The following is a 27,893-nucleotide window of genomic DNA, read 5'->3' on the forward strand; positions in this document are numbered from 1 at the left end:
CCGGGCCGGCGGGCTGGGGGAGATGGTCACCCCTGTTCCTGTGAGGAAGGGGGCGCCTGCGGCACTGGGACTGCCCCGGGGCCCGCCCGCAGATGGGCTGTAGTGGGTCGGGGCAGACGGGGGGCCGTGCGAGGGCCCGGGGAAGCGATCGCGGTGAGCGGCACAGGCGAGGCGGCACAGCCGCGCAGAGCCCTGTGCCTTCGGGAGGGCGCTAGCTGGAATGCCCCGCCGCTCCCCCGCGCCGAACCCGGGCCAGTGCCCAGGTAGCCGAGGTAGCGGGGGCAGCCCTGGGAGGAGCCCGGGGGGGCGCAGCTGGCGCGGCGCGATGGCCCCAGCGCCGAGACACCCTAATTGCCGCCGGCGGGGCCGCAGCGGCCGCCGGCTGCCGCTGTCGAAGCGAAGCAACGTCTGTGCGGGGGGAGGCCCGAGGGAGGGGCGCGGGCGGGGCGTGGGGCGCGGTGGTCTGATCGCGAACGGCTCCGGCTACGTAGACGGGGGGAGGGAGCGGCCTGCGAGCGGGGTAGACCCGCGTAAGAGACAAAAGCTCGGCACGGCCTCGCTGCTGTCTGAGGGGTCTTTTGTTGCCACTTCTTCACCGGGGCTTGTGCGCTTTCTGCTGCCGCCCCCCGCCCCAACACGCCGCTGGATACAGTCGGGGCGGGAATCGTGAGCTGGCGGCGGCTTCCGCCTGGCCCGGAGAGCGAGCGGCTCCTCGGCCCCCGGTCCCGTCCTCCTTGTCCACCAGTTGATCAAAGTTCGGCTGGGCCGAGGCGGGGAGCGGCCCTACCGCCCCCACCGGCCGGGGCTGCCGGACAGCGCAGCTCCGTCCTCCCTCCCTCCGGCGGCGTGTAGTGAAGTAGGAAGGATCGGACACCTCCCGCCTCTCCCCGCTTGCCCTCTCCTCCCCGCGGCTGGGGCTCTGGATAGGAGGAGCCGGAGGAAGAGGAAGATGACGGAGTGGGTGCAATTAGCCTAACAAGGGACGGGCGGCGGAGGCGGCGGCGTCCCCGCGCCGAGGACTGACACATCTGCTCTCTCTCCTCCTCCAGCCATGAAGGCAGCAGCCGGGGAGCGTAGCTGAAGCCCAGGGTCGTTCCGGTGCTCTTCCCTATGGCAACCGCGTGAACGGGGCCGACCCGTCCCCCGGCGGCGGGGCTGGGCTGGCCGAGCCTCGCCTGCTGTGCGCGAGTGGCTCTGGCGTTTATTCCCTCCTCCCGTCCCTTCCCTTCCCCGATGTGGGCTCCAGAGGATTTGCGCCTCCTTTGTAACCAGGAATGAAATAATGGCGACCCGGTGGGCAGCGGGGCCACCCGACGGAGATGGAGACAACGAGCCCCCCCCGGGTGGCGGCGGCGGTGCCGGCGGCCAGGTAGGAACGGCAGAGGCGGGCGGGGCGCGGGCCGGGCCGGACGGCCGCCTCCCGCCGCGGGGAACGGCTTGGCTGGAGCGGGCTTAATGGCCGCTCCCTCCCGCTCTCCCTCCCTCCCACTCTTCCTGCCCGCCCGCCCCGGAGTTGCTGGGAGTTGGACGCTGGGAGTGGAGCGGTTCCCCAGCAGCGGAGGGGAGGCAGCCGCCCGGCCGAGCGCTCGCCGTGTACTCGGGGCACCGCTCCCGGGCCAGGAGGCGGCGGCGCCTTCGCCGCCTCACGGGCCGGGCGGCGGCTCCGCTTCGCGCCCGGCGGAGCCGCCGCCGCCCTCGCCCTCGGGACGAAGCTTTCCCCGGGGCCGCCCCTTGGGCCTCTCGCCCCCCCGGCCCCGCGGGCAGAGCGTGGCGTGTCGCTCCCGCGCCCAACCTGCCCGTCCTGGAGGAGCGCTACGCTGGGCGCTCCGGAGTACGGCTTCGTGCCTGTCACATTTCTATCGTGCTGATTTTCAGTAGAAATAAGGGTCTGGCCTCTGTCTGCTTGTAGCCAGTGCCTGCCACTTTCCTGTCTGTCCGCAGCCGCTTATATTAAGGATATTTCTATCCGCAGCATTTGTTGCTGGAACGATCCTCTGTGTGTTTAGTTCAGAAACTTAATAGCATGCCCTGTGGTGGCACCATTGCGTGTTTTGACTTGCAAGACAAAGTTTTTAACACAGTACCGTGTCTGATCCTTCTGTGCTCCCTATTAATGGTCATGTCTCTGAAACAACTATTAACTCTAGATTCAACAAAATAACAGCTTCAGTAGATTTGTTTTCGGATTTGCCTTAAACTTCACTTACAACGGCAAGCTCGATTTTGTATCTCTCAAAATTGGAGTATGTATGTTGTGCTGAAGAAAGTGCTGATTTAAATCCACAGAGGGCTGTGAAATATATGCCCTTTATGTAGATATTCCCCCTTTTGTTTGCTGAAGTTGAAATACAGTTGAGTGATTTTTAGGCATACAGAACTTTAAAAGTGTGGGTGATTTCTGGTTTGGTTATGGTTTTTTATTTTATGTGATTTTTTTTTCCTTAGGACACTGAGTTTTAGCTTACTGCTATCTTGAATTCACCCTTTTGCCGTGGTTTGGAAGTGTCACATATGGTATTGTAGGATTTTCCTTTCTGCTATCACCTCAATTAAGAGGTTCCTACAGTCTCTTAAAGCCAGGTGGGTTAGGTAAGGATAAAATCAATCTTAAGAAAGAGCACAGAAGATGTTAAGACTTTGTGATAAAATACAGCTCAAAACCAGTGTCATGTTTGGAGAACCTGTTCTTCAGTACTGTTCAGGTGGTGTGGGAAGAAGGAGCAAACTGCATGTCTAAGGGTAAAAATTAATATCTGCTTTTTAATTCTGTGACATTGAAACTTCTGGTCTTTGGCACTGGCCCTTGTCATAATGTACCTCTCCCTGTGGCGGTAAGCCTTAACAAGGCCTGTGGCAGTATTGGAGCTCATCGTGTTAAAGCTGTCTAATTGGGGACTACTAATAGGCGTGGAATTGCAAAATGGACTGCTCTGCCTGTTGTTTTGCCAGGTACTTACATGTTGGAGTTAAAATGTAACTGGTAGAAAACATGTGCTGGGACCTGTGATTGCCTTAATCACAGCAGGCCTGATGTAATCTTCGCTTGAACTTAGACAGCCCTGGTGAATGTCTGATCAAGGTTGCAGTGCGTTCTGCAGTGCCTTCGTGTAATATTACTGCGTGTTTTAAAGTTCAGTTTATTTTCTTACAACTTTGCTTTCATAGATTTGTGTAAAATGCCCAGAGTGAGAATTTGTGGCTTGACATCTGCTCTATTTGTTTGATATAATAGTTACTGTACAGTGCTTCACGTGGTATATGTGAACAAATCCCTTCAATTGAAGTCTGTCATGTTTGTGTTGAACAGTAAGAATGGCTTTTCTGTTTAAAAGATCAGAAAACACCTTTCATGAAAAACATTTACTATAAAAAGGGACTTCAGGTTTCAAAAAAAATGCTGCAGTTGTAGGGATTTCTAGTACTCTAATACTGATGTGCAAGGTATTAGCAATTTTGGGAAATGATTTATGGTTTTGGGACAATGGATCCCATATGGTGTTTGCATTATAATGCAGTAATTAAGTAATCTACATTTAATGCTTAGGTCCAGATATACACACAGCAGGCTGTCATGAAGAAGACTCCAGGCATAGCTGTTGTTCATCACAGTCAAGGGAGTTGCAACAGAAATTAGGACTTTAAATCAGTTTAAGTTTATGGAAATGCACAACTGTAGTCATCAAGGTTTGAGTAAGAACTGAAAAACTTGTGCTCTATCTTCAGGATCATTGCTCATACTAAGAAAGGGAATGTTTGAGAAGTGGTGCTTCTGTGGGTCTGTGTACACAGGTAGGAGAATAGAGGACATGCAGTTTGACTCCTCTGGATACCACGTATGTTTGTTGATAATTGTGTTTTGTTTTGGATGCCTGCCTACTCTGATATTAAGTTCCGTTTGGTCACACCTTGCTATGTTTTCTATTTTTATTTTCACTTAAATTTTTTTTACGTTTGTTTTCCCTTTGACACTGTTCCTGGTGGCCTTTCAGTACCGAGCCCCTTCAGTGAAAGGATCGTTGCCAACAAAGATCGCACATTGAGGCTTGCAGGCTCCGTCTGAACACGGAGCGCCTGTTCAAAGGACAGGTCACGTATTCTGGGCTCCTGGGGGAGCTGGCAGAGAGGGCCAGGGACTCTCAGGGCTGTTTGCCATTCTGTTTGAAATCTGACACACATTTACAAATGGAGGAATTGCTGGGCTTATGTTCCTAAGGGCAGATAAGTGAGAGCGTGTTCTTTTGGTTTTTAGATTAATAAGCGTTGGCTATCTCTGTTCTGTCAGGTTGTAGCGGTATTTTGCTGGAGAGTTTCAGCCCTGCTGAGGTACAGGCAGTACTGCTTCCGTCACAACATCCCACGTACAGGTCTGTCCAGATTCGAGGCTGGAAGTGGTGTCTTCATTAGTGTAAATTTAATTTCCCGTCCTTTGCCTAGAAAGGCAAAGCAGAAAGTGTTTTTTTTTTTTTTAATTTTTTTGCTTTTCTGTTCCTACTGTTTTGTGTTTAAAGAAGTGCTGTGTCTCTTTGTGGTATAGTTTACTGTTAATCTATATTAAAAATATATCCTGAATATTAAATGAAGATTTAAGAAAATATTAAGCACAATGTGTGGCCTTAAAAGCCAAATTTTAATTCTTAACAATACTATGTCCGCAGTTTATGAATAATAAAATCAATTATAAAGATACTTTATCAAATAATTTTATTAAGACTGATATTTTGGTTACGTGTTTTTGTTTCGCTTAGCAGATGAAATGTTAGGAATAGTGAATGGTCTTTAGTGATTCCTAAGAGCTTCTGTATTTGTTGAAATTTAGGAATATATTTCCAAAGACTTCTGTAAAAAAAAAAGAGTAGCTGATCAGTACTTGCTTTGTAATCACAACTGTTCGATTTCAGAGAAGAAGAAAACCCACAATATTCTTACTCCTACACCTTATCAGAGAGAGTGCAACTGCATAAACTGAAGACAAGCATGTGCTGGGTCAGGAACCAGAGAAGGGCAATGATGGCACTAAAAATAGAAAATCATTTGGCTTCTCGCTAACAATAATGAATAGATCGTTTACTATTTTAACAACCCAGTTGGGATGACTTTGGTGAATTTCATGTGTGAAATTTCCCAGGTGTTCCGTCTCTCTACTATCAGAGCAGAATGCCAGTCTTTCTGTAATTGTGCCTGTAAACATGTGAACTGTTCTGGAACTCTCTGTTGTTGGGTATTGATGCTTTTTCTATGCCTAATACTCAGAGGCCGGAAAGTTTAATCACAGTGTTTAAGATCAGAATTAGAAAAATCCATTTATAAAATTTTATATGTCTAATAGTACACAATACTGATTGTTAAAACTGTACATTACTTAGGGTGATAGAGAATTCTGCACAAAGCTTCCATTAATAAATTAATTATAAATAGTAACCTTACATGGAGTTTTGGTTGCAACTGTTCAAAAAGCTTGAGTCAAATCCTGTTTAATTGTGCAAGCATAATGCTGACTTCTGCTCTGATTTATGTCATCATAAGCCTAGGATAATTTGACAAAACATGGACCTCTTCCATGAAGAAATGTGAGGTCTTTGATAAGTGACAATATGGAGCAGGGAGTAGTTCCTTCAAGAAAATGAAGGTATCTGCCTTCTAGTGTAGCTGTGTTTAATGTGTTTTTCTGAAGTGACTTCTTGCTTTCCAGTTACACAACTTTGTTGGTTGTACCACTTTAGTATAGTTGTCTGAAAAAAAAATACTTTGGCAAGAGAAATGCAGTGGACTGAAAGTATCTTGAACTGTGTTCACATGAAATACCTGCTCTTACTGCATGCAGTATATGCATTATACAACTGAACTTTTTTCTTTAACAGGTTGGACAAACATCAGAGCACTAAGTTGACTTTATCTGTACAAGCTATTTGTAACGATTTTTAATAAGATGCAAAAATAATGCTTGCTACTTCAGAGATATTATTTAATGTAATTTGTATTTACTTAGATGCAAAAACAGTTGACAGAACAGCTGGGGAAGAGGAGCTATTTCATCTCACACACTTGTACTCACACACTTGTATGCATTTGTGATCTTTTCCCTCTTGTACCTTTGAAAACATCTTACTGGATGTGGATAATCAAATCATAACTGAACAGTATGGACTCTAAAAAGAGTAAAAGCTGTTATATTTTTCTTTAATTCTCTGACTACATGCATATGTGGCTGTGTAAATGATAATGATAATATAAACATGTACAACCTGTTAGCCTTACTAAGAGAAAAAAATTATCTTTCCAAGGAAGTCCAAGCAACAGTGTTAGGCTAAGCTGTTAGGAATATCTGCTGGTGCTTTGTAGCTGCTGTTTTGTTTTTTATCTCTGATAACAAATGGAAGAAAAAATTGAGGCTTTGTAGCATTCAGAGGTTGGATGCTATTCTTCCTTGCAGTTGTTTCTGTCCTGAATTGCATAGAATAGGAAGCAGATATAAAAAATTATGCAGTGGTGTTAAATGACAACAGGATTTATTGATTGTGGTTTACAGGAATCATTGTTTTTAAAAAAGCATGAGTTAGCCCTGGTGTAAATGTTGAGGCTTCTAAACTAGATTGAAACAATCTGGATTGACAGTACTCCAGAAGTCAGTCTGGTGGGCTGTTAGATACAATTCCATGATTGTGGAAGCTGTCAGAGCCTATGATCTCGTCAAAACCTTACTTAGGGCCTTGCTACAGAGGAAGTGTTTGCCTGCTTGCCACAATAGATAATGCATATATACTAAAAATATGTTATGCTAAGCATAGTATGCAGACAGTGGATGTGAGTTATGCTATCTGGTCAGATTGATTTCTTTCTACAGAAATCTTGTAACACTTTGCCTTTGTTTATAATATGAAATGTAGATTATTGTAAATGCTGTGCATTTCTGCTGTCAAATCCTTCTTATGTTCTTGTAATTTTTATTTTTTTGCAAAGACACTCCATGGTGTTTTTTGCCCATCACCCAGTAGTAGGCACACACAGTAGAAGTATAATGGGTAGGAGCAGTGACATCAAACAGGCTTTGATTGTGTTCATATCAGAGGCCTGACGCATCTTGCAAACCTGGAAGTGCATAATCTTGGAGCTGCAAGGTGGGATTAAACTGTTTTATGTGTACAGTTCCTGGGTACATAAAGGTTATTTAATGGGAAGGCTTCGTCTGTGGTGTGTTTTTTCTTTTTGTTGAATGTTTGTTTTTCTTTGGTATGGATTCTGTTTTTTTTCTTTAACCATGGTGAAATGCATTTTTCATTTACATTAGTTAGATGGGAACTCTGGCTTCTCCCTGTTTTATTGTTTACTTTGGTAACAGGGAAACAATCTTCTGAATTTATTGTTTGATGACTGCTGTTGGATTTGAAGAGAACTCTTCTGGGGAGGTGATACTAGAGTTTAGTGTTTGGGAACAGGATGGCAAAGATTAGGCACAACTGTATGCTTTGTTCTCTGCATTTCTGTGCTGGGGGGCTGGAACTACTGCATTTTTCTGGATTGGTGTACCCTGTTGTTCTGTGTGCCAGGGAATTGTGTTCAGCAAAAAGTGTTGCTGCTTTATAGTTTCTGTTCTAGATTTTTGCACTGAGAACTTGTAGATAAGTGTTTTAATGAGGCCTTGGGATCTGTTGCAGCTCTCTCCAGCCTATTTGAGAGGGCCTGATACAAATCACTTCAGTAAATATTTGATGCTGGGCCTGAGAGGTTCTGTGTGGGCATTCTGGAAAAACACAAACAGCTGTTTGGATTTTGGCTCTAGCTTGCAACTCTGAGTATACACCTTTGGGAGTGTAGGTAGTGGGCTTATTTTTGTTCTAAAATTCTTAATTTCCATTTGCCAGCAGCTGCTGCTTTGGTGAGAGTGAATGAGGTGCCTCCTTAGAGGACATGGCTAATTACAGATTGTCTGCTGGTGCAGGGGGGCACTCTGAGATAGACATTTTCTTTCATGTGTCTCTCATTTGCATAATGTGTTAGGACACACAGTATGGACTGCATTAAGCACTAGCAAATATGCTGCAGGGAATAATCCTGCGCTGGCATCACAAAGTTGTCTAGATAACATAATCTTCATATTTTAAATGTTGAGGTTTGTATTTGTCTATTTGAAGGGCCAGGGACAAGAAATCAATAGAAAACCATATAAACTGTAATGAGGAGAGAAATTTTAAATGCTTCTGAGCAACAGTTGCAGTTGGTATGAATAGGTTGAAAAGAGAAACCTGAAGTTGTGTGGAGATTTGGGCTTTTGTTTGTTTGCTGTGGGTTTTTGGTTTTTTTAGCTGGCTGCTTTGTGGGGTTTGTGGTTATTTTTGGGAGGGTTTTTTTTATTTCATTTTACTTAATGTAAATGGCAGTGTGCCCTCCTACTTGTACGTATGTATGCATATCTCTTTACACTTTGATGAAATACTATTTCTCATTAAAATTCAGTGCAAACCACTCACCCTTTAAAGGACTGTGTTTTGTTCTCTTCTAGTTAAGTTCTTCATCTTAATATTTGGGGCTTTTTGTGTTGCGAAGTTCAAGGCATAAGAGAGTGAACAATCCTGTAATAAAAAAGGTTTAAAAAATCAAATCTTAACTTTCCTGAAATGTTAGTGTTGAATATATCTGTGAAATTCTCTTAGCCTAAGTACAAGGGCAGAAAAGACTAAGATTCAAATGCTGATGTGGTTTAAAACTTTGAGGTGAATAGGGTCTTGGATACAACTTGTTCTGTCCATGGGGTGAGCTAAAAGAGAATCTTTGAACTCTCAAGAATCCCTTACAGATTGCTTGGCTTGTGGTGGATAGATACAGTCTGCTCAGTGATACGTTCACAGCATCAGGTGAACTACTCAATTTTGGAAACTGAAACAGAGCTCAATCTACACCTTAAGTTGCAGTTTTATATTGGGAAACTGCACCGGGAGAGGTGGTGTTCAAAAACTAGTTTATGGAGCTAAAGTCATATGGATTTCAAAACCATAACACAGCTCCAGTTACTTTTGAGAAAAATACAACATTATAACCTGTTCAGGTCTGTCCAGATGTAATAGAATGTGGAAGGGGTTGCTTTCCTAAGCAGCTTGACAGATACTTAAATACAAATCTCTCATTAAAGTCTATGGTGGTTTAGACATGCCTAAATGGATATGTCCTCAGTTCCATAATGTTTAACAGAGCTAGAAGTCAGTCAGCATTTTTAGGAGTATACAAAGCCATCAAAATTTCCTTTTGATGCAAGAATTGAGAACTGAAACATTTAGCTGTTGTCTTTTTTTGCTCAGCAAAAGAAGCAGCAGTTCTAGTATGTGCTGCAGGTGACTCTTCTTACCTGTGGGTTCTGACTTGTTTTTTGTAAGATAAAAATCTGTTTAGAGTTATCTCCAAAAGAAATGCTGCAGTTTTCTTGGAACAAGCTGCCCCATTGCATTTCATGCTTTGTTGTTGTGTTTTTCTTCTAATTTTGATGCAACTTTAATAGGGAGCCTGTGACTCCAGTGAAAAGCATTCCCGTGTAGAGCTGCAAACATTTCTTACTCATCAATGGCTGTAAAATCTGACTTGTTCCTTCTTGCATGCATTTTAAAATTTTATTATCCTCAGTCATCATGGTAAAAGGTGAGTAAGTAAACTTTGCCTGAAGTAATCAATTTTCATGGCAATTTTTCAGGCCTTCTGCTCCATTCTCTGTTCTTACACTGTTTTGGTATGGATCTGTCTACATACAGTCTCACATTTTCTGTATGCTTTAGTTATATTTTAAAATGTGTTGGAGAAGTTGCTTTGGAGCTGCTTGTGAGGTGGGATTTGAATATTATCTTTCTTTTCTTAAGGAAAAAAAAAGAATGGCTTGTGTGCTGCTCTGAGGGTATTAAAGTTTCCCATCTTGCCAAATTACCAATAATATGGAATTTGGAAGAGTGAAACAAGTGAACATGAATGACCTTGAGTATGCATTGCAATCTGTGTATCTGAATCAGATGCTGAGTAATTCAGTATCAGTAAATAGTCTGGCAAGCTGGTATTCTGATCCTGACGTCATGGAGGTGATTTTACAACTTCATTTCTTGCATCTCTTTTGATGGCATTTTCATTTTTTTAAAACATGAGAAGTAGCACTCACTTTTTATAAATACTGCATACAGAACCAAAATGGCCCTTGTAGCTGAGTCTGTGCAACAAAGGGCTTTTTCTGTATGAAGGTGTTATGAAATGTCATGTTGTATAATGAAAGCTGGCCAATACAAGTGGCATTTTGTAGCCTATGCCCTTTAGGTGTTTTTTTTGCGAGTTCAAAACTGTAGATGATTTTGAGTAATTTTCTCTCCATTTGCACTGTGACTGAGGCTATGATTCAGCTGTGTATCTAAACAGGTCTGGTAACTGTCTGCTGTTTTCATGAATTTAATGGCAATGGAGAGGTAAAAGTGCTTCTTTTGTTATCTTTCTTTGTAGAGCACTTTTGCCTGCTGATTGTTATTCAGATTATTGAAGATGAATTGTCTGTGCAGAAATGCTCAAGGACTTTCTTCAGCACTAGTTGGTATAAAATGTGCGTTAAGTGCCAAAGTATTATGTCACATATAAAATACTGAGAAGTAATGATTAACCAGGAGCTCATGGGTGAAATCTTAAAAGTTCTGGTAGGTAACTCCAAGGATTAGACAGCACCTTAATGCTTGGTGTTGTTCAAAAGAGTGAATTGTCATCCATTTTCTAATAATTCTGGACGTGTTCTCTGTTATGCCTCAGTATGTAAATCCATAATACACTTGGAGCTGATGTGTCTGGGTCCCATCTCTCTCCATTTTTCCCCATCTCAGAAACTATAGTAGAGCTAGAAAAGTTGTGGAGAAAGGCTATCTATGATAATTGAATATATGGAGTTATTTCTGTATCAAAACCAAAACCAGAAGCTAGGACTTGGCAGTTTGAGAAAGAGGACACTAGGGACAGGTGATGCTGATATGTTGCAGCTTTCTCTGTTTTCATCTTGAATTTCTGTGGATCAGCTCTTTCCTATCTGCACCAAGAAGTTGGCAGTGTCAGATGAGCAGAGGGGGGTGAGATCAAGCAAAAGGAGATGGTCTTTGCATAAAAGTTAATTAAAATTGTTACTCTGCTCCTTAATACTATGAAAGCTAAAAGCACCTTTGTAGTCTGGATATATTTTTGAAAGAGCAATGCTTTTAGAGTTACTCAGTACCCTTGTAGTGGAATGAATTATGGATTTGTGAATAATTAGAGCTGGGAGGATAGTCTAGTGATGCTTGTTTTTGTGTTCTTTCCTAATTATTCACAGCTATCACCATTTGGTCAGTGTTAGAGCTGGGCTAGTTGAGTTTTCGATCTGATCTACAGGTGTTCTTACATGTTACAGTGCTGATTCCATAATAGCTCATCAGGGTTCCTTCTGCTTTCAGGAGGTTCTGTACCAAGCCTGATGAAACAAGGCAGCTGTTGGTGATCAGCAACAGGAAATGGAGTTTTTCAGATATTCAGAACTGAGCCTATTTTTGCTTCTTGAAGATACCAAACTTATGTCTTTGGTTTTACTTGGTTTTGTTAAAGTTGTTGCATCATATGGGTCTAATGTTCTCCATTTTTAATAAGCTAAGTGAAATGCACCATTGCCTTCTTTTGTGTTCAGTCCATCTCTTCTCCATCCCCCCTACCAGATGAAGGAGAGCTCAAGGTGATTGAGGATTGTACACAAAAGTTACATATGCTGTCATACTTCTATTTCTTTTCTACTTGTTTGCAGTCAAACAAGTGCTTTTTTTGCCTGTGGAATAGTTTTCTGTGCCACCTTTTTAGTGGACTGCATTACATTGCAGGACTTAATTTTTGATTACAAGTCTTATTTGCAGCAGCAAACTCAGTAAACCACTTAGATCCTGTGGAAAACTTCTTTCTCCTTTTGTGGTGAATGATGCTGCTGGGACTTCTGCTTGTTCTGGAATAGTTACTTCTCTTTCACTCTATTTCTACAGCTTAAGGGAAGGAAATAGCACTTTCAGAGGCTACACAGCAAGCTGCACAGCTCCAAAGGAATGGGACTGGGTGATGTAGGGATAGGGAAAGGACTGGAGGGAGCAGCTCCCTCTGGCAAAATGAAACTTCTCCCCTTCACGAGTCCTGAAAGCCAGTTATCCAGAAGGCAAGATAAAAAAAGGTAAACTTCTACCTAAACAACTGGGAAATGAGATGGCCACAAAAATAGTTTTGTTGAGTTGGGGTTTTTGTCTTTTGTGGGTAAGTAGACAAATAACCTCCACCCCCAAAAACTATTTTTAAAGCTAGATCTAAAGTGTTAAAAGGCATCTGTGGCTAAGATGGTTTCTGGTCTTGTAATCAGTGATTCATGACTGAGAAACTAAATTCTTTAATGCAAGTGAGTAGCGACAGTGGTAATATTAGACAGTTACTCAGCAAGGCGTGTTCAGGGTAAACAGTCCTCACTGGTAAGTTTGTCTGTGGAGAATCATTTTTTCCTTGTTTCATTTAAATCCTAGACTTGGATAAACTTAGGAAAAAATCTTGTATTCAGTTAAGAATTCAGTGATGCCTGTTTCTCACACTATCCCAGTGTGAGTTTATTTGGGAAAAAGATTCTCCCCTTGCAACTCCCTCAGCATGTTAACCTTTATACATGTCATGGCTGTCATTCAATGGCTTAAAGTTTGGATGATACAATGTGAGTAAGTGATGTAATGGTTGTCTGTAAGCTGCTTTGCAGTTCACAATGGGAATCTGAAGTTTGGAAACCAGATTTCTTTTGTGTTAGGTTCTGTGTCTTCTGTAAGGGAGGTGAAGCACAAACACCACAATCATCTTATTTTGGATAGTGCAAAAAAAGTGAATGATGATGTTTGAGTGTGGGGTTTTTTTTTTTTTGTTTGTAGGTATTTGGTATGTTTTTGGTGGTGTGTTGCTGTGTGGGTGGTGGTTTGTTTGGGTTTTTTCTTTTTTTTTAATTATTGGATTTTTTAAAAATTCAAACTATTAATTATACCAAATGAGTTAAGGGGAAGGCATTGTGTGAGATTAAAACCAGGATTTGTAGGACTGACTTGACCTTAAATTCAGTTAATACTGTGGTGACTTCTCCCACTTGGATAATCTGGTCTGGCAAATTTCTCTTTCCTGCTTAGGACCCAAGATACCGTGAGCTTTCATTCCTTGGAAAGTGCCTCTAGTCTTCCCTACTTTTCTAAGTGGAAAAGCTGGGTTACAAGAATATGTCCTGACCTGAATGTTGCTAACCTTTTCAAGGCATGAGGAACAGTGATTGTCCTTCTTTGTATTCTTTGTCCCATAGTGAAGCTGTTTCTTGTGGAACTTGATTTCTTTATTGCAAAGACACTTCTCATTTGGGAAAGAAATACAACTAGTTGTATCTTGGAATGACTCACTAGAGAAGGATCTTCCAATTTATTCTTACTGCTTAATAAGAGTGTTCTGGCCTCTGTGCATGTTATTTCACAAGCCTATTTTTCTCTGTTACCTTATTTACAAATGGCTGTTACAAAGTGGCAGTAGAGGCTTTACATTTCCATTATACTGCTTTGTACTTTGTGTTGCAATGAGTTCTGAGAAGTTCCATTGTATTTATTGTTTTAAATGGTTGAAGTCCAGACTATTTTTTATTCTCAAGTGCAGATTTAGGTTAGATGATTTCAGAAATGACAAAAAAAAATGTCAGAAGACATCTTGTGTTGTTTATGTTAATAAAAGTTTTTTTAATAATTGGTGAAAAAAGGTATTTGGTCTAATTTAAAATATAAAAAAGGGGGAAAATTACATTTATTCATACTTCATAAATAGCCTCTATAAGTCTTTTCAGCTGGAGATGGTTCTGGATTTCAGCAGGCTTTGGATCAGTGGTTCTGATAAACAAGCCTTTGGAAAAAAAACTTTTAATTCTTTTCAAAATCACTTGTGCCTATAACTGTTCTTTAATGCTGACTGCCTTTTGTATTATGTCCTAGAATATAAATAAATGAATTGTATACTTTCTTCAAACCTTCTTTTGGAGAGATCAGTGTCAGGTCTAAGTAAAAATATCCCAAGCAACTAACATTTCTTCACTTGTTAGAGTAAAAAGCCTACAAATACCAGGTCTTTGGATAATGCAAGACCATACATGCTATAGAAAACCTGACATGCTGTTATATATGAAGTCACAATGTGAAAATTTGAAGAAAGTAAAATAACTGTATATTGAAGCTAAACTCAGTGGAAGTAGATACATTTGTTTCAGGAACAAAATGTTTGTCTTTTTATACAACTCCTTTATTCTTGCTCAAATTTAGAGGGTGAGAAAGCTTGTCTGTTTAAAGGAAATCTGTGAAGAATGAAGCCTGCGTTTTTAAATGTGGGCCACTTGAAAGTGTTGTAGGTATGTCTCCAAAACCAGGCAGATAAGACTCTTTGTTGTAAAAGTAGTACAAGTTGTGAATTTAAAAAATGTAAATTTAATCTAAAAAAAAAAACCTCAAAAGCAAAACCAAAAGAAATTCATGAGCATCTTTCTGTAGCAAGTCATGGACTTAAGTATAATTATACTAGTGTCTCCTTTCAGCATTAACAGACTTTGCCTGTTTTAAGAGAATTTTGTCTTCCTGGTGTGATTTTCTTTTCTGTAGCTACCACAGGATTTTGCCTGGAGCCTGGAAACCACTTCTATACCTGCAGCATTCTCTCTTCAGTGTTAGATCTATGACTTGAGAGTTTCTGGCCCTCTGAGAGCAATATTGAGGTGAATTTGTTCTTCTGTTTCCTCCTTCCTTCCAGATACACCTGTGATTTTATGTTATAATTGTGAAAGTGGTTGCTGAAGCCAGAGGAGCAGTGGATACACTTTTGTACTTCTGTTGAAAGTCCTATGTGCATGTTAGCAGGGGGTATTGCAGACTCTATTGGACATGAACAGGTAGGGGATGTTAGGGATTTGAGCTAGAATGCAGCACTTCACCAAAAACAGTCTGAACCTGATTTGGCTGCAGCTCTGATTTGTGTAGCTGCTGTAAAATGCTTTCTCACTACTGAAGATACAGCACAGATTTAAAACCAGTATCAATGAATCATTGAGGTTGGAAGGCTCTTCTGAGGATCACTGAGTTCAGTGAACTGGAGCAGGCTGTCCGGGATGGTGTCTAGGCTGGCTTTGACCACAAGTATGGAGACTCAGCAGGTTTTATGGCAACATGTTTTAGTGTTGGATCGTGCTTATAGTAAAATTTAGGGTGGTGGTAGTGATATTTTTATGGATTTTCCTCTATTTCAGTTTGTTTCTGTACATTTTCTAATTTCATACTTGGCCTCCCTCTGGACCTCTTCCTTTTGTTCATAACCCCTTCAATTTCCAGTTCAGTTCACTGTTCTTTTTTATCTGGCCCATACTTCATAAGTTTGTCCATAAGAGACAGTGTCAAAAACTCTCCTAATGTCAAGGTAAAAAAATACCTGCTACTCTCATCTACCAGCCAGCCAACTCTTTAAAAATGGCCATCAGTCTGATTAAGCATGTTTTATTCTTGATAAATCTACCTTCTTGTCCTTTGTATGTTTGGAAGCTTTTCTTGTTGCCTTTCATGTCCCGTACCAGATGAAAATCCAAGTGGGTTTTGGCTTTCCCGGGGGCTTTGGCTTTCCTAACACCTATCACTGCATGCTCAGACAGTGTCTTTATTTCTTCTGGATCCCCTGGATTATGCTTGTGATCCTTGTACACTCCCTTTTTCATCTGAGCTCAGCCAGAATCTTCTTGCTTGTCCATGCAGGCCTCCTGCCACCTTTGCTTGATTCTTTGCATGCTGCTAAGGACCATTCTTGAGCTTGTAGGAGGAGATCCATGAAAATGAACCAGCTCTCCCAGACTCTTCTCCAGGACAGCCTCCTTTGAAATTCTTCCAGGCTGATCAGTGAGCAGTTCTGTTCTGTAAAGTGGCTTTGCTCTCTGCTCCCAGGATCCTGAGCCTCGTTGTTCAGTCACTGTAGCTGAGGTGGCCCCTGCACTTCACGCTCCCAAGAATTCTTCCTTTTCTGTAAATACGAGGTTTAGTAGATTGCCTGTTCCTTTTTGGAGTAACAGTCACTGGTGTCAGAAAGGAACTATTAGCACATTCTGGAAACCTGCTGGATTGCTTGTGTTCTGCTCTGATGTTAATAAAATTATTAAAAATAATATGTATTTTATTGCATATGTTTTTGTGAATAACATAATTCTTCTGACTTGGTCTTGTACAAGGTAAAACCTTTACTGGCTGCTGGCCAGGAACTTGTACAGGGAATTTAAATGCAGAGAAGAGGAAGTTCATTAAATGATTAATCTATTTCATCATATGATATAATTTGAAAGCCAGGATATAAATTTGATAAGAAAAGCAGTGAAGACGTCTGGAAAAGGGACTGTTAAATAAAACTGAAACAAGAGCTTGAATTCCTGCAGTTAAGTAATTTTTAGTTATTGTTGATGTCAGTTTAGTATTATTGATGTCATTTTTGAAATCTGGTTGAAAGTATTTTGGTAAGTTGTGGTGTCTTTGTCTTCCTGCATCTTAGTGGGGTGCAGGTGTCCTGTTGTTGTTTGACACATGATATTTTGTGCAAACACACCCAGGTCATGGGACTTCTGCCATTTGGCCTGAAGTTGCTGAATGGTGATTTTTTTAAAAAATAATTTCTCACTTGAAAGACAAGGTTAGGAAATATATTGTCTTTCTACAGACATAGTAAAAAATGAAAGCAGAAGCCTCCAGAAGAGAGTAAAATATTTTTGCACAGGCTGATTACTGTCACTTATGTAATGAGGAGCTTGGCACATGTGTAGTAGTTCATGATTGATGGGTCACTGTGTGTGTACTCACTCTTGGGACAAGACTGGTAAAATACATTCCTAAGATATACTGTGAGCTTAATATGATGTTAAGTGAAATTTTTGTTAAGGGTCAAGACGTGCAGCTGGCTGAAAGAAGGTTGTGGTGACACAAGGCAGACTTTCTGCAGAAATACAAGCAACTCTGAATTTAATTCATGTGACTTTGTTTGTTATATAATAAATAGTCAACCTGTAGTTTTCCACTGATAAACCTCCTGCTTGTTTCTTGGTTTCTACTAGTATGTTGCTTTTCCCCTCTATTCCACACATTCAACTGTGTTGTTTTTGCTTAAATTTCTTTTTGACTGTTGTAGCTTTCTATGACTTGTTTCCTAGGATTTTTTTGGCTGTAATATTAGTACTCCCCTGAGTACTGACAGAAGTTTGATACCTGATATGATATGATTGATTTAGGACTTGCTTGTTGAAAAGGTATGTTTTTCTTGAAATGGTAATTTCATTAAGTTTCATTGGCACAATAATTTCAGACTTTGAATGTAGCTCTCACAGACTGTCTCAAACTTGTTGATGACATTTTGTGTGGTGTGTTCTTTTTCATACAGAAAATGTGTTGGTGGCTGAACAGTTTTTCAGTCTGTTGGAGTACACTGGCTTGGGTGGGTTTATGTACTGTATCCTGATTTTGTGCACCTGAATTTCTGTCTCAGGTTGCTTGTATCAGTCTTTAGTTGTTAAAAGTTTCTTTAAGTGCTAGTACATTTATTCCAGATGTACTGGGAGTCCTTAAAGTGGGAATTTTTTGCCTTTTTAATTACTTCTGCCCTGTAGTGCTGAACTTTTCGGTTAAAAAAGTAATAAAAAAAAGTCCTTGACCCTTTATTCTATCCAGCTTTTTTAGACAGGGAATCTGTTGCTCATTGATGTACTTTGTGCTTAGTATTCAGTACAGAGGTAAGTTTTTAATGTGTGACAGATTATTCATGTTCAGTTAAGTCTTTGTGTGCCTTTGTATGTTGTCAATCACACCTGCCATGCATCTTAAAAATAAGGACCACTTTGTGCCCTCTCTCATCCTCTCCTTTTCCTACTGAACTGTTTCTTCCTCCGTTGCTGGGGTTTCTTTCCATTTAGTGTGTGGCAAGACTTTAATGAGTAGAAGACTTAAAAAAGGCCAGGGAATTACATGCTGATTTTGCAGCTCGGGAGGTCATTGATCCAACATTTCAATGAGGGGATAAAAAATGAATATCAGTATAAGTAATGCTGCTGGTGTAATTGTTATTGCTGTGCTTGTGTAGCATATCTGTTTGGCCATGCTGTTCACAACGTTTTAAGCATTTGTACTCTGTAATCTCTGGACATTGTGTTGGTGTCATTCCCAATCTGTTTGCTGTTGTGTTCCTCCCAGAAGACCATGCCCAGTGTTTGGCCCTCTCTGTGGGACATGACAAACTGGAGAGAGGGCCTGGAGTGCCTGCCTGGACAGGAGGCCACTGAGCCCAGCTTTGCCCAGCCTGAAGCAGGGAAGGCTGAGGGGGGTGGTGGATGGGGCCTTCAGCCTCTTGACAGGGAAGGGATGAGAAAATGGATATAGTAAGGGAAGCTCCAGGTGAACACAAGGAGAAAAAAATTACTGTTTAGGGTGGTTAAACATTGGAACAGCTTGTGAGAGGTCCTGGAACCTTCCTTTTTGGAGACTTCTGGGACCTCACTGTGTGAAGACCACAGCAGCCTTTTAATCAATAGTGTCCAGTGTCCACAATTAGGGCTATGTGTTTGTCACTTTTTCTTAGAAGAAAAACATTGCTACATGGTAAAAAGTTCTACTGGCATGTCCTTTCTAATAAAAATGAGATGTTTCTTAATGTAGTTATGTGATGAAAAGAACACCTGTCCATACCTGTAGAAGTCTTAAAAAAATCGGAATTTGATTCAATACAGAATACTGCTGTGGGGCTTTTTTTCCTTCCAAGTATCACCTGTAAAATGCCTCATGAAGGTTATATTTTCAGTATAAAATAAAGCTCAGTGAAATTTTGTTATTTTGGACTAGTCTGTTTTAGAGATAAAGGTGTTTTAGGCATAAGAAAAAACCAAATAAATGATAGATCTTGGTTTTAAGCCTGTCTCAAGAACTTCAGTGGAATGACTGCAGAGGATGTGGTTTTTCATCATCCAGCATGACTTTTTACTAGGGTGATGATTAGGTCAAATTTACAGTTCCTCTTAATTGTCCAACTTTGCAGGATGAAATTTCAGTGAAGAAAATGGGAATCAGGTTGACTTTCTTAGGACTGTTTTCTCTATGTGTTTCCTGTATTAGCAACTTTTTTGGGTTCAGCGCTCAGGAAAAATGAAGATATGAATTTGTTTTCTAGAGTTTTCTTTCTTTCATTATCCTTACGTTGGGGAATTCCAGAGATTGTGTTTTAAACTCGGTTCTTGGAAACTCTTTCATTGTGCTTTAACTTCTCAGTGTAATTAATTCTGTCTGTCAAGATCTTGGGAATAAGGAGTAGAAAAGATGGATCTCTATGAGTGATAAATCTGAAGGAAATGGTGGATTTAGGATTTAGACCATCATACCACAGCCACCTCGCTTAACCTTTATTTATTAGTGAGATCAATGGATGTTATTACTGATCTCTAAATGACATTAGTTATGTGACTATTTGTTATGTGCAGGGTTGGAGTTAGGCTTGGGAGTAGCTCTCGACTTGGTGGGACGGAACTCTATTGGCCAGAGTTTTGATGTGGCTCTGCTTATACCCTTTCATTAACAGCAAACACCCCAAAATATTTTCAAGCTTCAAAAAAAAAAAAAAGTTTTTGCACAGCTTTCTCCTCTATAGAAAGCTGAAAGGAAAACAAAGTTATTTTATTGGTTTAGAAATTAGGGGAATGCATCTCCACCCCCTACTGACTAAATCAGAATAAGTCCTTCCTTCTAGAATTAGCTCCAGGTGAGGGTTTTTATTTATTGGTTTTCTGTTGTGAATTGAGTAAAGATGGTATTTCTCAGAAACCAGTTCCTTCTCGTTCATAGGTAGGCAGTTTTTCTCCAATCCCCTCTGAGGCCAGGCTGCACTTCTGGGGCATTCTTAGTAGTCTCTGGCTGAAGTGGTTCACTGAAGGGACAAAAGCAGTACACTGTTAGGCTGGCCAAGCCCATCACTTCTAGAAATGTCATGTATGCTTGAGAGGTCATTTGGAAAGTGGAACTTAGTATTGGACTTTTTGTGCTGATGAATGATAATGTGCCAATATGAACAAACTTCTGTTTTTTAAGATGCTTCCTGCATTTAGGGAAGCAAACATTCTCCTTGTCTTAACCTTTCAGAGGATATGTGACTTTTCTGAGAGTTTTGGAATGATGAATTGTGCCACCAGCATAGTGAGGTTTAAGACCGTAATTCTAAGCGACACATCATTACTAAGATCTACTTAGATACCATCCCCACAGAGCTACATGTGTTGAGTTCTGTGGTTTTTTGCAATCAGTGTATTTCCCTTTAGTGGTAAGCAGTAAAAATTACCCTGGGTTCACAGTGTAATTGAAATGTTGAGGCCAGAGGGTGAAGCTATTGACTTCCTCTGTAAATGTAATGGGGCAGTGCTTCTAGTTGAAGAAAAGCAGGTCTTTGCCAGTGCTACAATAGTGCTTTGCATACCGTGTGTTTTTGTCATGAAAGTTCCTTTTATCCCATGGTTAAGAAATAAAAAGGTTTTAAATTCCATTGTATGAAAGAATTATTAAGTATTGTGTCAAGTCTCTTTTGTGCCACAGCTAATTTGCCTGTTACATACAGAAGAATTCAGACACATGGCATCTCTGCACATTGTATCATTTACAGTACATTGCAGTAATTTTACATAGTAATTTTTCACATTGCATCTGAAAATACATTATGTTGTCTGAACTGTAAAAAACCTTGGGATTTCAGATGTACTCCTTTCTTCCACATAATGCTGCTATTAGCATCTGCCTGGTCTGTACTTCACTGTTTTGAATTTCCTAGCTAGATGCTTAGACCTGGAGCTATACCGTGTTAAGAGAAGTGCAGCACTACCTTTGCTCTGCCTGTGTTTTCTGAATTTGAATTCTTGCTCCCTAGAAATAATTATCTTTACATACAAAAAATTAGGAAAGTACAATTTAATCTATTGGAAAATGTATGTTGATCAGAAAAAAGAAGTTCATTGTTCCACCTGTACTCATGAATTTTCGCAAAGAATATTTCTGATTCCTTAATTTTCAGTTATATTTTTCCTAAATAATGTATATAAGCATTATAAGATCCAAATGTATTAAAAGTGCTAGCTTAGGATCCTGCAAGTTTCTTCTTTTACTTTTGATGAAAAGATCACAATATCTGCATTTCTGTAGGATAATTGCATTTTGAAGTAGCAGAAGGCACTACAGGTGCAAATGTAAGGCTTGTTTTCTTCAGGCAAAAGATAGTGTCAGAACAAAGTGGTGTAATGGAGCAAAGAAGTAAAAGTTCTTGAATCTGATTTCTTTTGTTCATGGCATCAGTCTGCCCATCTGTTGGTTGTTCTGCAGTTGCTCTTGAAGGTCCCTGGCCAATTTGGGTCAAATTTCAAGAGAGGAAGATGGTCTCAGACATAATGAAGTGCCTGCAAATTCAGAGTCACTCAGTAGGTATTGGGAAGCGAAGCCCTGTTAATGCCTTGCGCTGCAGGTGAGGTGAGGGAGCTGTTGTGGCCAGTCAGCACATGTGGGACTTCAAAAAACCATTCTTACCCTTAGAGGGTATTTGGCAGGGCCAAAGAAGATGAGGGGGAGTTACAAGATGTATGAGACCAAAGTCAGTTCTACTACTCAATGTAGCAACTTGATATGTTTGATTGGTTTCTAAAATAAACCTTGAGCCTTCTTAGAATTCCAAAGCTCACTGGAAAATTTGCTAACTTCTTTTAAAGGGTATTTTCTTCCAAGTAAATCTACCTTTGGATGAATGAAGACTTTTGAGAGGAGATGGACATTTGCGCAATGGTGGGGAAGAGCTTTGATCAAGTCCACATATTTTATAAAACAAAAAAGGCATGGAAGTCATGAAAGTTAATTTCAGATTGTGTCACATGACTGATCTGATAACACTGTTCCTGCAAAACTGGGCTTGTTCCTAATAGAAAAAATTATGGAAAAACTGAAGGAGAATCTGAATTTTTGAATCTCTTCCAGTTATGTAAATTGCCTAGAGAGATTACTAGATATTATAGAGATCAATCTTTAAGATTTTTTTTTAAAAAAGACTGGTGTTTAGCATATGGAAGCATGGTTATGGGGTCTAAACTGACATTTTTTTTAGTGCAGGGAACAGGGGTGTTTGATTTTATTTGTTTGATGTACCTCATCTTAATTCAAGTGAATGAAAGCTTCATCAAGTTCTAGACAAGCCTCTGCACTGTGCAGGTTCAAAATTTGGGGACAGTCAGAAGAGAAAGCTAAGCATAAGTCACCAAGCTGTATTAGTTAACAGGCTGTTTTTATCTAACTCTTCTTCTCTTGGGAGTGACAAGTGGTGATGCTTGTTTCTGTGCTGGGTTCTGTATCTTGAGCATAACAGGACTCTGTACTGCATTATGTTGTCTGTAATCAATACAACAAGCTGCCTGACAGATTTGAAAACCTAGCGCAGAGTAGCTTTATTTGTAGCATATGTTAGCTGGTGTATTTATACTTTACAAAAGGAAAGTAGGGGTGCAGGTGTGAAGAATGTTGCTCATTATTAATCCAGTAGTTTAGAGTCTATGTCCCCTGCCCATGCATCTGCAGGAAAAAATGTGCTGGCAGAGGACTTCAGACTGCACTGAGTAACTCAGTGTAAATAATGTTTCTACATGGCACCTTCTGTGTAGCGTTTGTGTAACACTAACAGAGTGGGAGTTCTACTCAAGCTTTACATGTGAGACCACTGGTGGGAAAAGGAGAAAGGCTTTTGGAAAGACTCCTGTGGAGGGTACTTGGAGATCTCTCTTGGTGTGGAGGTGAAGTGGCCAAGAAGGGTGTTCAGCACCATGGGTCTCGCCAGCTGGGTGCAGCAGCCTTAAAAAGGTTTGCTCTAGGAGCTTAGGGTTCCTTGCTCTGTGGGAGACCTGCAGGGAGGTATTGAGGAGTGTAATGTCCACTTAGAAATTTTTTTCTAGGGTTTTTAGAACATATGTACGATGTCTGATCATTACTTGAATTTTGGGAGAGCAATTCTAAAATTGTCATTCCGAAGTCTAGCACCTTGAAGAACTAGTGCTGAGTTTGAAGTGTTTTGACTCTGATAGTGCAGATGGTAAAGTTTAACACTATAGAGATATCCAATCTGTAAGGGTAAGTTATCATTTAATAAAAACATATTTTTATTAATGGAAAAAACCTCCCAACCCTGTATGTTAAGAATAGCAAAATATTTTTCTGTGAAAAATAACATCAATAATACTATGTTATATGTTTTCCAGCATGCCCAAATTGATTTTCTGGGTTTGTTTTTTTGGTTTTCAGTTCAGTCTGTAAACTAGTTAAGTGAAAGAAATATTTGGAAATTTTATGTTGTAGTTGAGATTAGACTTCTGCTTTCTGCAGCTGGAGCTTACCTTTCTGACTGAGAGCTCAGTGCACCCCCTTTCTTATTTCACCGGTGGACTGCCTTCCAGCTGAGGGAAAAAGGGAAAGGAAGCAAATGTGATTATTTTGCTAGCTGATAAACTCATGTGGCTTCACACGTGCTCTCGTAATTTTATTTTAATGAAGATTTTATTTTTCTCATTTTAGCTGGCTTCAGGAAGAGCTCAACTGTTCTGATTGCCAGTTAGGTGAGGCGATGTTAACTTCAAAATCTGTACTTGGTGTTGAAGGACAATTCTGCTGTTATTCTCTGTGTATCAGAGTTGTGCTTTGAAGTAGACCATGTAGTCAAGTACTGAGAACATACTATTCTAACAGAAATAGGAAGACTTTACTTAAAATGTTGTAATATTTCAATAGTTCTTGTGTTTAACAACAGTAATATTTTTAATTCTGGTTCTCTTCTTACAGTCTGAATGCAGAGAAAGCTGGAATATGTGTGTGTTGTGATCGGGCAGGCACTGTGTCTGGAGTGACAAGGGTGTTGCTTTCTGGGATTGTCTTTCAGGAAGGCAGTTCTCTGTGCACAAACATTTCAGCCTTCTGAGCATCCCTTGGTCTCAATAAGAAGGCATTGGGCTGCAAGTGAAGGTGCTTCAAGTGTGGTCACAATTGGTGATTACTTTTATCCTTGTATTTAGAGATCCCTAGATTATTGAGAAGACTTAAATTTATTATGATGGATTTGCTATCTAAATAAATGTCCCAATAAATGGAAAGGATTTGCTCTGTAATCACTAGAGGTAACACTGTATTTTCCTGTGTCTTTCTGTAGGGATTAATGTATGTAGGGATTCTCTTTTATTACAGTGGAAATTTTAGGATTCTGAAGCCCTGTCTTAAGCTGGCGAGTAACTTAGGTCTGGCTTTGTGCTGGGATCAGAAAATGGCTGAGCTGATTGCCTGGCGCTGCAGTGTAGTGAAGAATGGAAAGACAGCAGGAAGTCCCTGCTAGAATTCTTCCTGTGGTGGTGCTCAAGCCAGTTGTGAATCCATGTGTGTTCAGATAGGATCACTAATACTATAAGTGAAAAGCCTTCTGTAAAAGAGAATGTGTGTTGTTGATACCAAAGCCATTACATTTGATATGATTCAATTTATATGCTTTTACCATCATTCCTGGGGGTAAAAAAAAAAAAAAAAGGTAGACCTGCCTACTTTTTAACTTGATCATGGCTAGTTCATTGCTGATATGTACAGTCTTCTAGAGTTAGAGATTCAGCTGTAACCTAGAAACAACTAGTAATTTATCTTATTGTTTTCATGGGGACAAATAAGTGGTGGTGGGTGGTGCATTATGGTAGGAATAAGCATTGCAGTATTTTCTTTCTATGTTTTGCTTGGACATGAAAAATTGCCATATAGAGACATTTCAAATTAAGTCACATTGCATTTTGTCTTAGACTGGAGATGATGTAAAATAACCAGGTGAATACTACTAATATGATCTAAAATGCATGTGACAAACAGACTTTTGTAAATTTTTTGCTAGATTTTCCTGTTTTAATCTTCTGCTGGCATAAAAACTAAAGATAGTGAGAGCAAGTGGACACTGAAACAATACTGGTATAGTTGTGTGGACGCTGGATTAGACAAACAGGAATTTCCACAGGAGCAGTACATTTGCCACTCAGGAACTTGCAGGTGGAAAACAAGTGATCTGCTCTTGTGAGACATTGAGCTTGTAGGTAGCAGTGGTGATAGCTTCAGTAAACTTACATATTCTCAGGGGCTTGGTCTTGTTAACACTGTAAATGTTACCAAGTGCTTAATGGTGTGACAGAAGTATACTTTGCATGAGAGTACATATGGCTTTTATTTCTCACTCAGTCCTCACTAAACTTGGCTGTGCATTTCTTAAATAGAGCAGTGTTAGAAGTTTGTTTCCAGTTTCTAAAGATTGCCAGCTGCTTTACTAGAGTGCAGCTTGAGGAATCAAAGTATATTTGAGTATATTCATTTTTATGGGATAACATGAAAATGATACTTTCCTATAGCTAAAGCTAGTAAAAAGTCAGGTTTTGTTTGCATGTTGATTGTTCGCTGAAACAGAGGGTCTGTGACTGAATATGTCAGATAAAGAAAAGGAAATGCTAGAAGTTGGTTAAAGAAAGGAAACACAGGACTAGGCTACTGAAAATGCCAATGGCTAAAATCCAAGGAAGTGGGCACTACTTGAGCTAACTGCTGAACTGAACTGATTGCTCAAGAGAAAAGGACTTTTCTATGTTGTGACTCAAACTGACTTGACAGATCCATCCTGCTATTGCATGTCCTTCTTAGAAGCAAACATGATGGTTAAGTTGTCTTGAGAATGAGTGCAGGAGAATTTTTGGAGAATTAGGCAGCCAAATTGATGAGTACCTCACTGCATGAGTTTTTAAAACACTTACTAGAACAACTCTCTTTATATGATGTAAATATTGTGAATTTGTTTGTGTTTACAAAATGCTTTATAAAATACATTGTTGAATTCATTAGATGAGTTTATACATTGATAAAATACAAGTTGCATTTGTACAGAAGAAGAATGACAGTGGTGCTTATCTCAGTTATTTTCTTTTGCCCTTAGTTTCTGAAGGAAAGTGATATGTCTTGTGTACTCCCTTAGTTTCTCAGGCTTTGGACTGAAATACCAGTAGAATTGTAGCAGACTGGTATGCATGCATTAAACAGCCTGAAATGGTGCTGTGCTACCCTTTGTACCCTGCATTTCCCCCCCCTCCAAGGTTCTCTTGTGTTTCTAACTCTATGAACTGTGTTGCATCTTAAAAAGGAGTCATTACAGAGGGAAGGAAACACTCAAGATATTTTTTTTCCACTATGGAGAGAGATGATTTTTGTATTTCCTTTTTCTTCCTTTTTTTTTTTTTAATGTTCATAGATTTTTTAACAATTTCAATGATAGGAAAGAACTCAGAATGGAATCATATTTCAGCTTCTTCCTGCTGTTGACTTGGTTTGTAGGAACTTTTTTCCTTGTCAGTCTTTGCGACCTGAGCAATGAAAACACCTTTTCTTCAGACACATTTTTCCTTTTTGTTATTGTGCACTTCTCAATTTCATTTGCTAAAAACCCCCCACTTTTCCACCAGAGCTTCACCATCATAATTGTTAGTCTGCACTTTGTTAGTAAAGGATTTACCCTTTCAAAGAATTGTTGCAAGTTCTGAACAGCATCTTTCTGGTGCACACTTCATTGTGTGCTGCCCATCTGCTGACCCTTGTGTGTGGTTTGCATATTTACTCATGTAGAAAAAGTATCTGGAGTTTTAGGGAAATGGAAGCCCTTCCTTTCTGTCAGTATGAGCTGTTTCTGTTTCAGAACGCTCACCGCAGTTTTTAGAGAAAAGTCTAGATACTTGAAGGGCACAATTTTAGGGAAATTGTGCCTCTTTTCTACTGTTCCTTTTTAACCTTCTAGAATATGCATACAAAGATGGAGAGTTGTAAAAGAGTTTAGGAAGTTGTTTCTGAGCTGTTTTTAGTTTAGTTATCTCAAAATATTGAGATCTTAAACTTGGTTTTTAAGAGCAGGAGCGAATGCTGGATTTCACAATAGATGTGAGAGGACATTGGATGGGCTCTTGACTTTTAAAATTTAATAAATTGCATAATTGAGGTTCAACTTCATTGTGTTCTCTCAATTCTAAGTGGTCCCTTCATTGTTTAAAGAGACGAAAAGCTGACCAGTGGTAGAACTTAAACCTGGATTTTTCTTCACTCAAAGCTCAGTGTGTGATAAGGAGCTCTCTGGGCAGTTGAGTGCTGGACTCAAATTGTCTCTGGAAGTGAGTCCTTTGGTGCCTGCTAATGTTGATTTTGTCATCTCTCATTCTCTAGTTATGCTGTGGGTGCATCTTTAAGTGCTCTGTGGACCTCCAAACTGAAAATTCAGTGTGTAAGCATTGCTTTTTTATTTTGAGCAAAACTTTAAAAAACTTTAATGCTTACAACAAAAATTACTTCAGTTTTACTTCTGCATTAAACTTTTTCAAGAAATGCACTAGTAAAATGAATGTTGAAGGGGAAAAGGGAAGAACGCCTCCTGATTTGATGCCTTTTTTAAGGAAGCTTCATACATAGTAACTATGCTCAGGAGAAGTAAAAATGGTCTCTAAAAAAGCATGTTAACAGTAAAGAAAATAAGGTTATAACGGGGGAGTGCTGAATTAGTGGAATTTGATTTAACATCATGCCAGGAAGGAGATTTATCTCTTGTAAATGAGGGCATTGTCAATCTGGCTGATGATGATCAGGAACAGTTTTCAGTAACAGCAGGTTCAAATTTACAGTGTAAAGACTGACTTGGAGAAAAACATTCAGACAGTCCATTTTAAGCAATAACTGCAGTTTACTGTTGAAGGTGCTGCTCTTGCTGCAGTTTGTGAACTCCTTTTACCT

General features: G+C 40.2%; 1 protein-coding gene across 3 annotated transcripts in view; it reads left to right on the forward strand.

The window, feature by feature from the left end:
- The first annotated feature begins 669 nt into the window (after positions 1-669).
- ARHGAP21 (Rho GTPase activating protein 21) overlaps positions 670-27,893 on the forward strand; it is a 110,078-nt gene continuing 82,854 nt past the window's right edge. For 2 of the 3 annotated variants that reach the window (XM_054273261.1, XM_054273264.1), the window contains exon 1: positions 670-1,369. In XM_054273261.1, coding sequence (XP_054129236.1) covers positions 1,283-1,369 — 87 coding nt within the window. In that variant the 5' untranslated portion in view covers positions 670-1,282. The remainder of the gene's footprint in view (positions 1,370-27,893) is intronic. The other variant, XM_054273262.1, reaches the window with a different exon arrangement.

The sequence above is a fragment of the Melozone crissalis genome, unplaced genomic scaffold (assembly GCF_028551555.1).
Source record: "Melozone crissalis strain CALT ecotype California unplaced genomic scaffold, PUWL_Pcris_2 ptg000016l_1, whole genome shotgun sequence".
Taxonomy (NCBI): domain Eukaryota; kingdom Metazoa; phylum Chordata; class Aves; order Passeriformes; family Passerellidae; genus Melozone; species Melozone crissalis.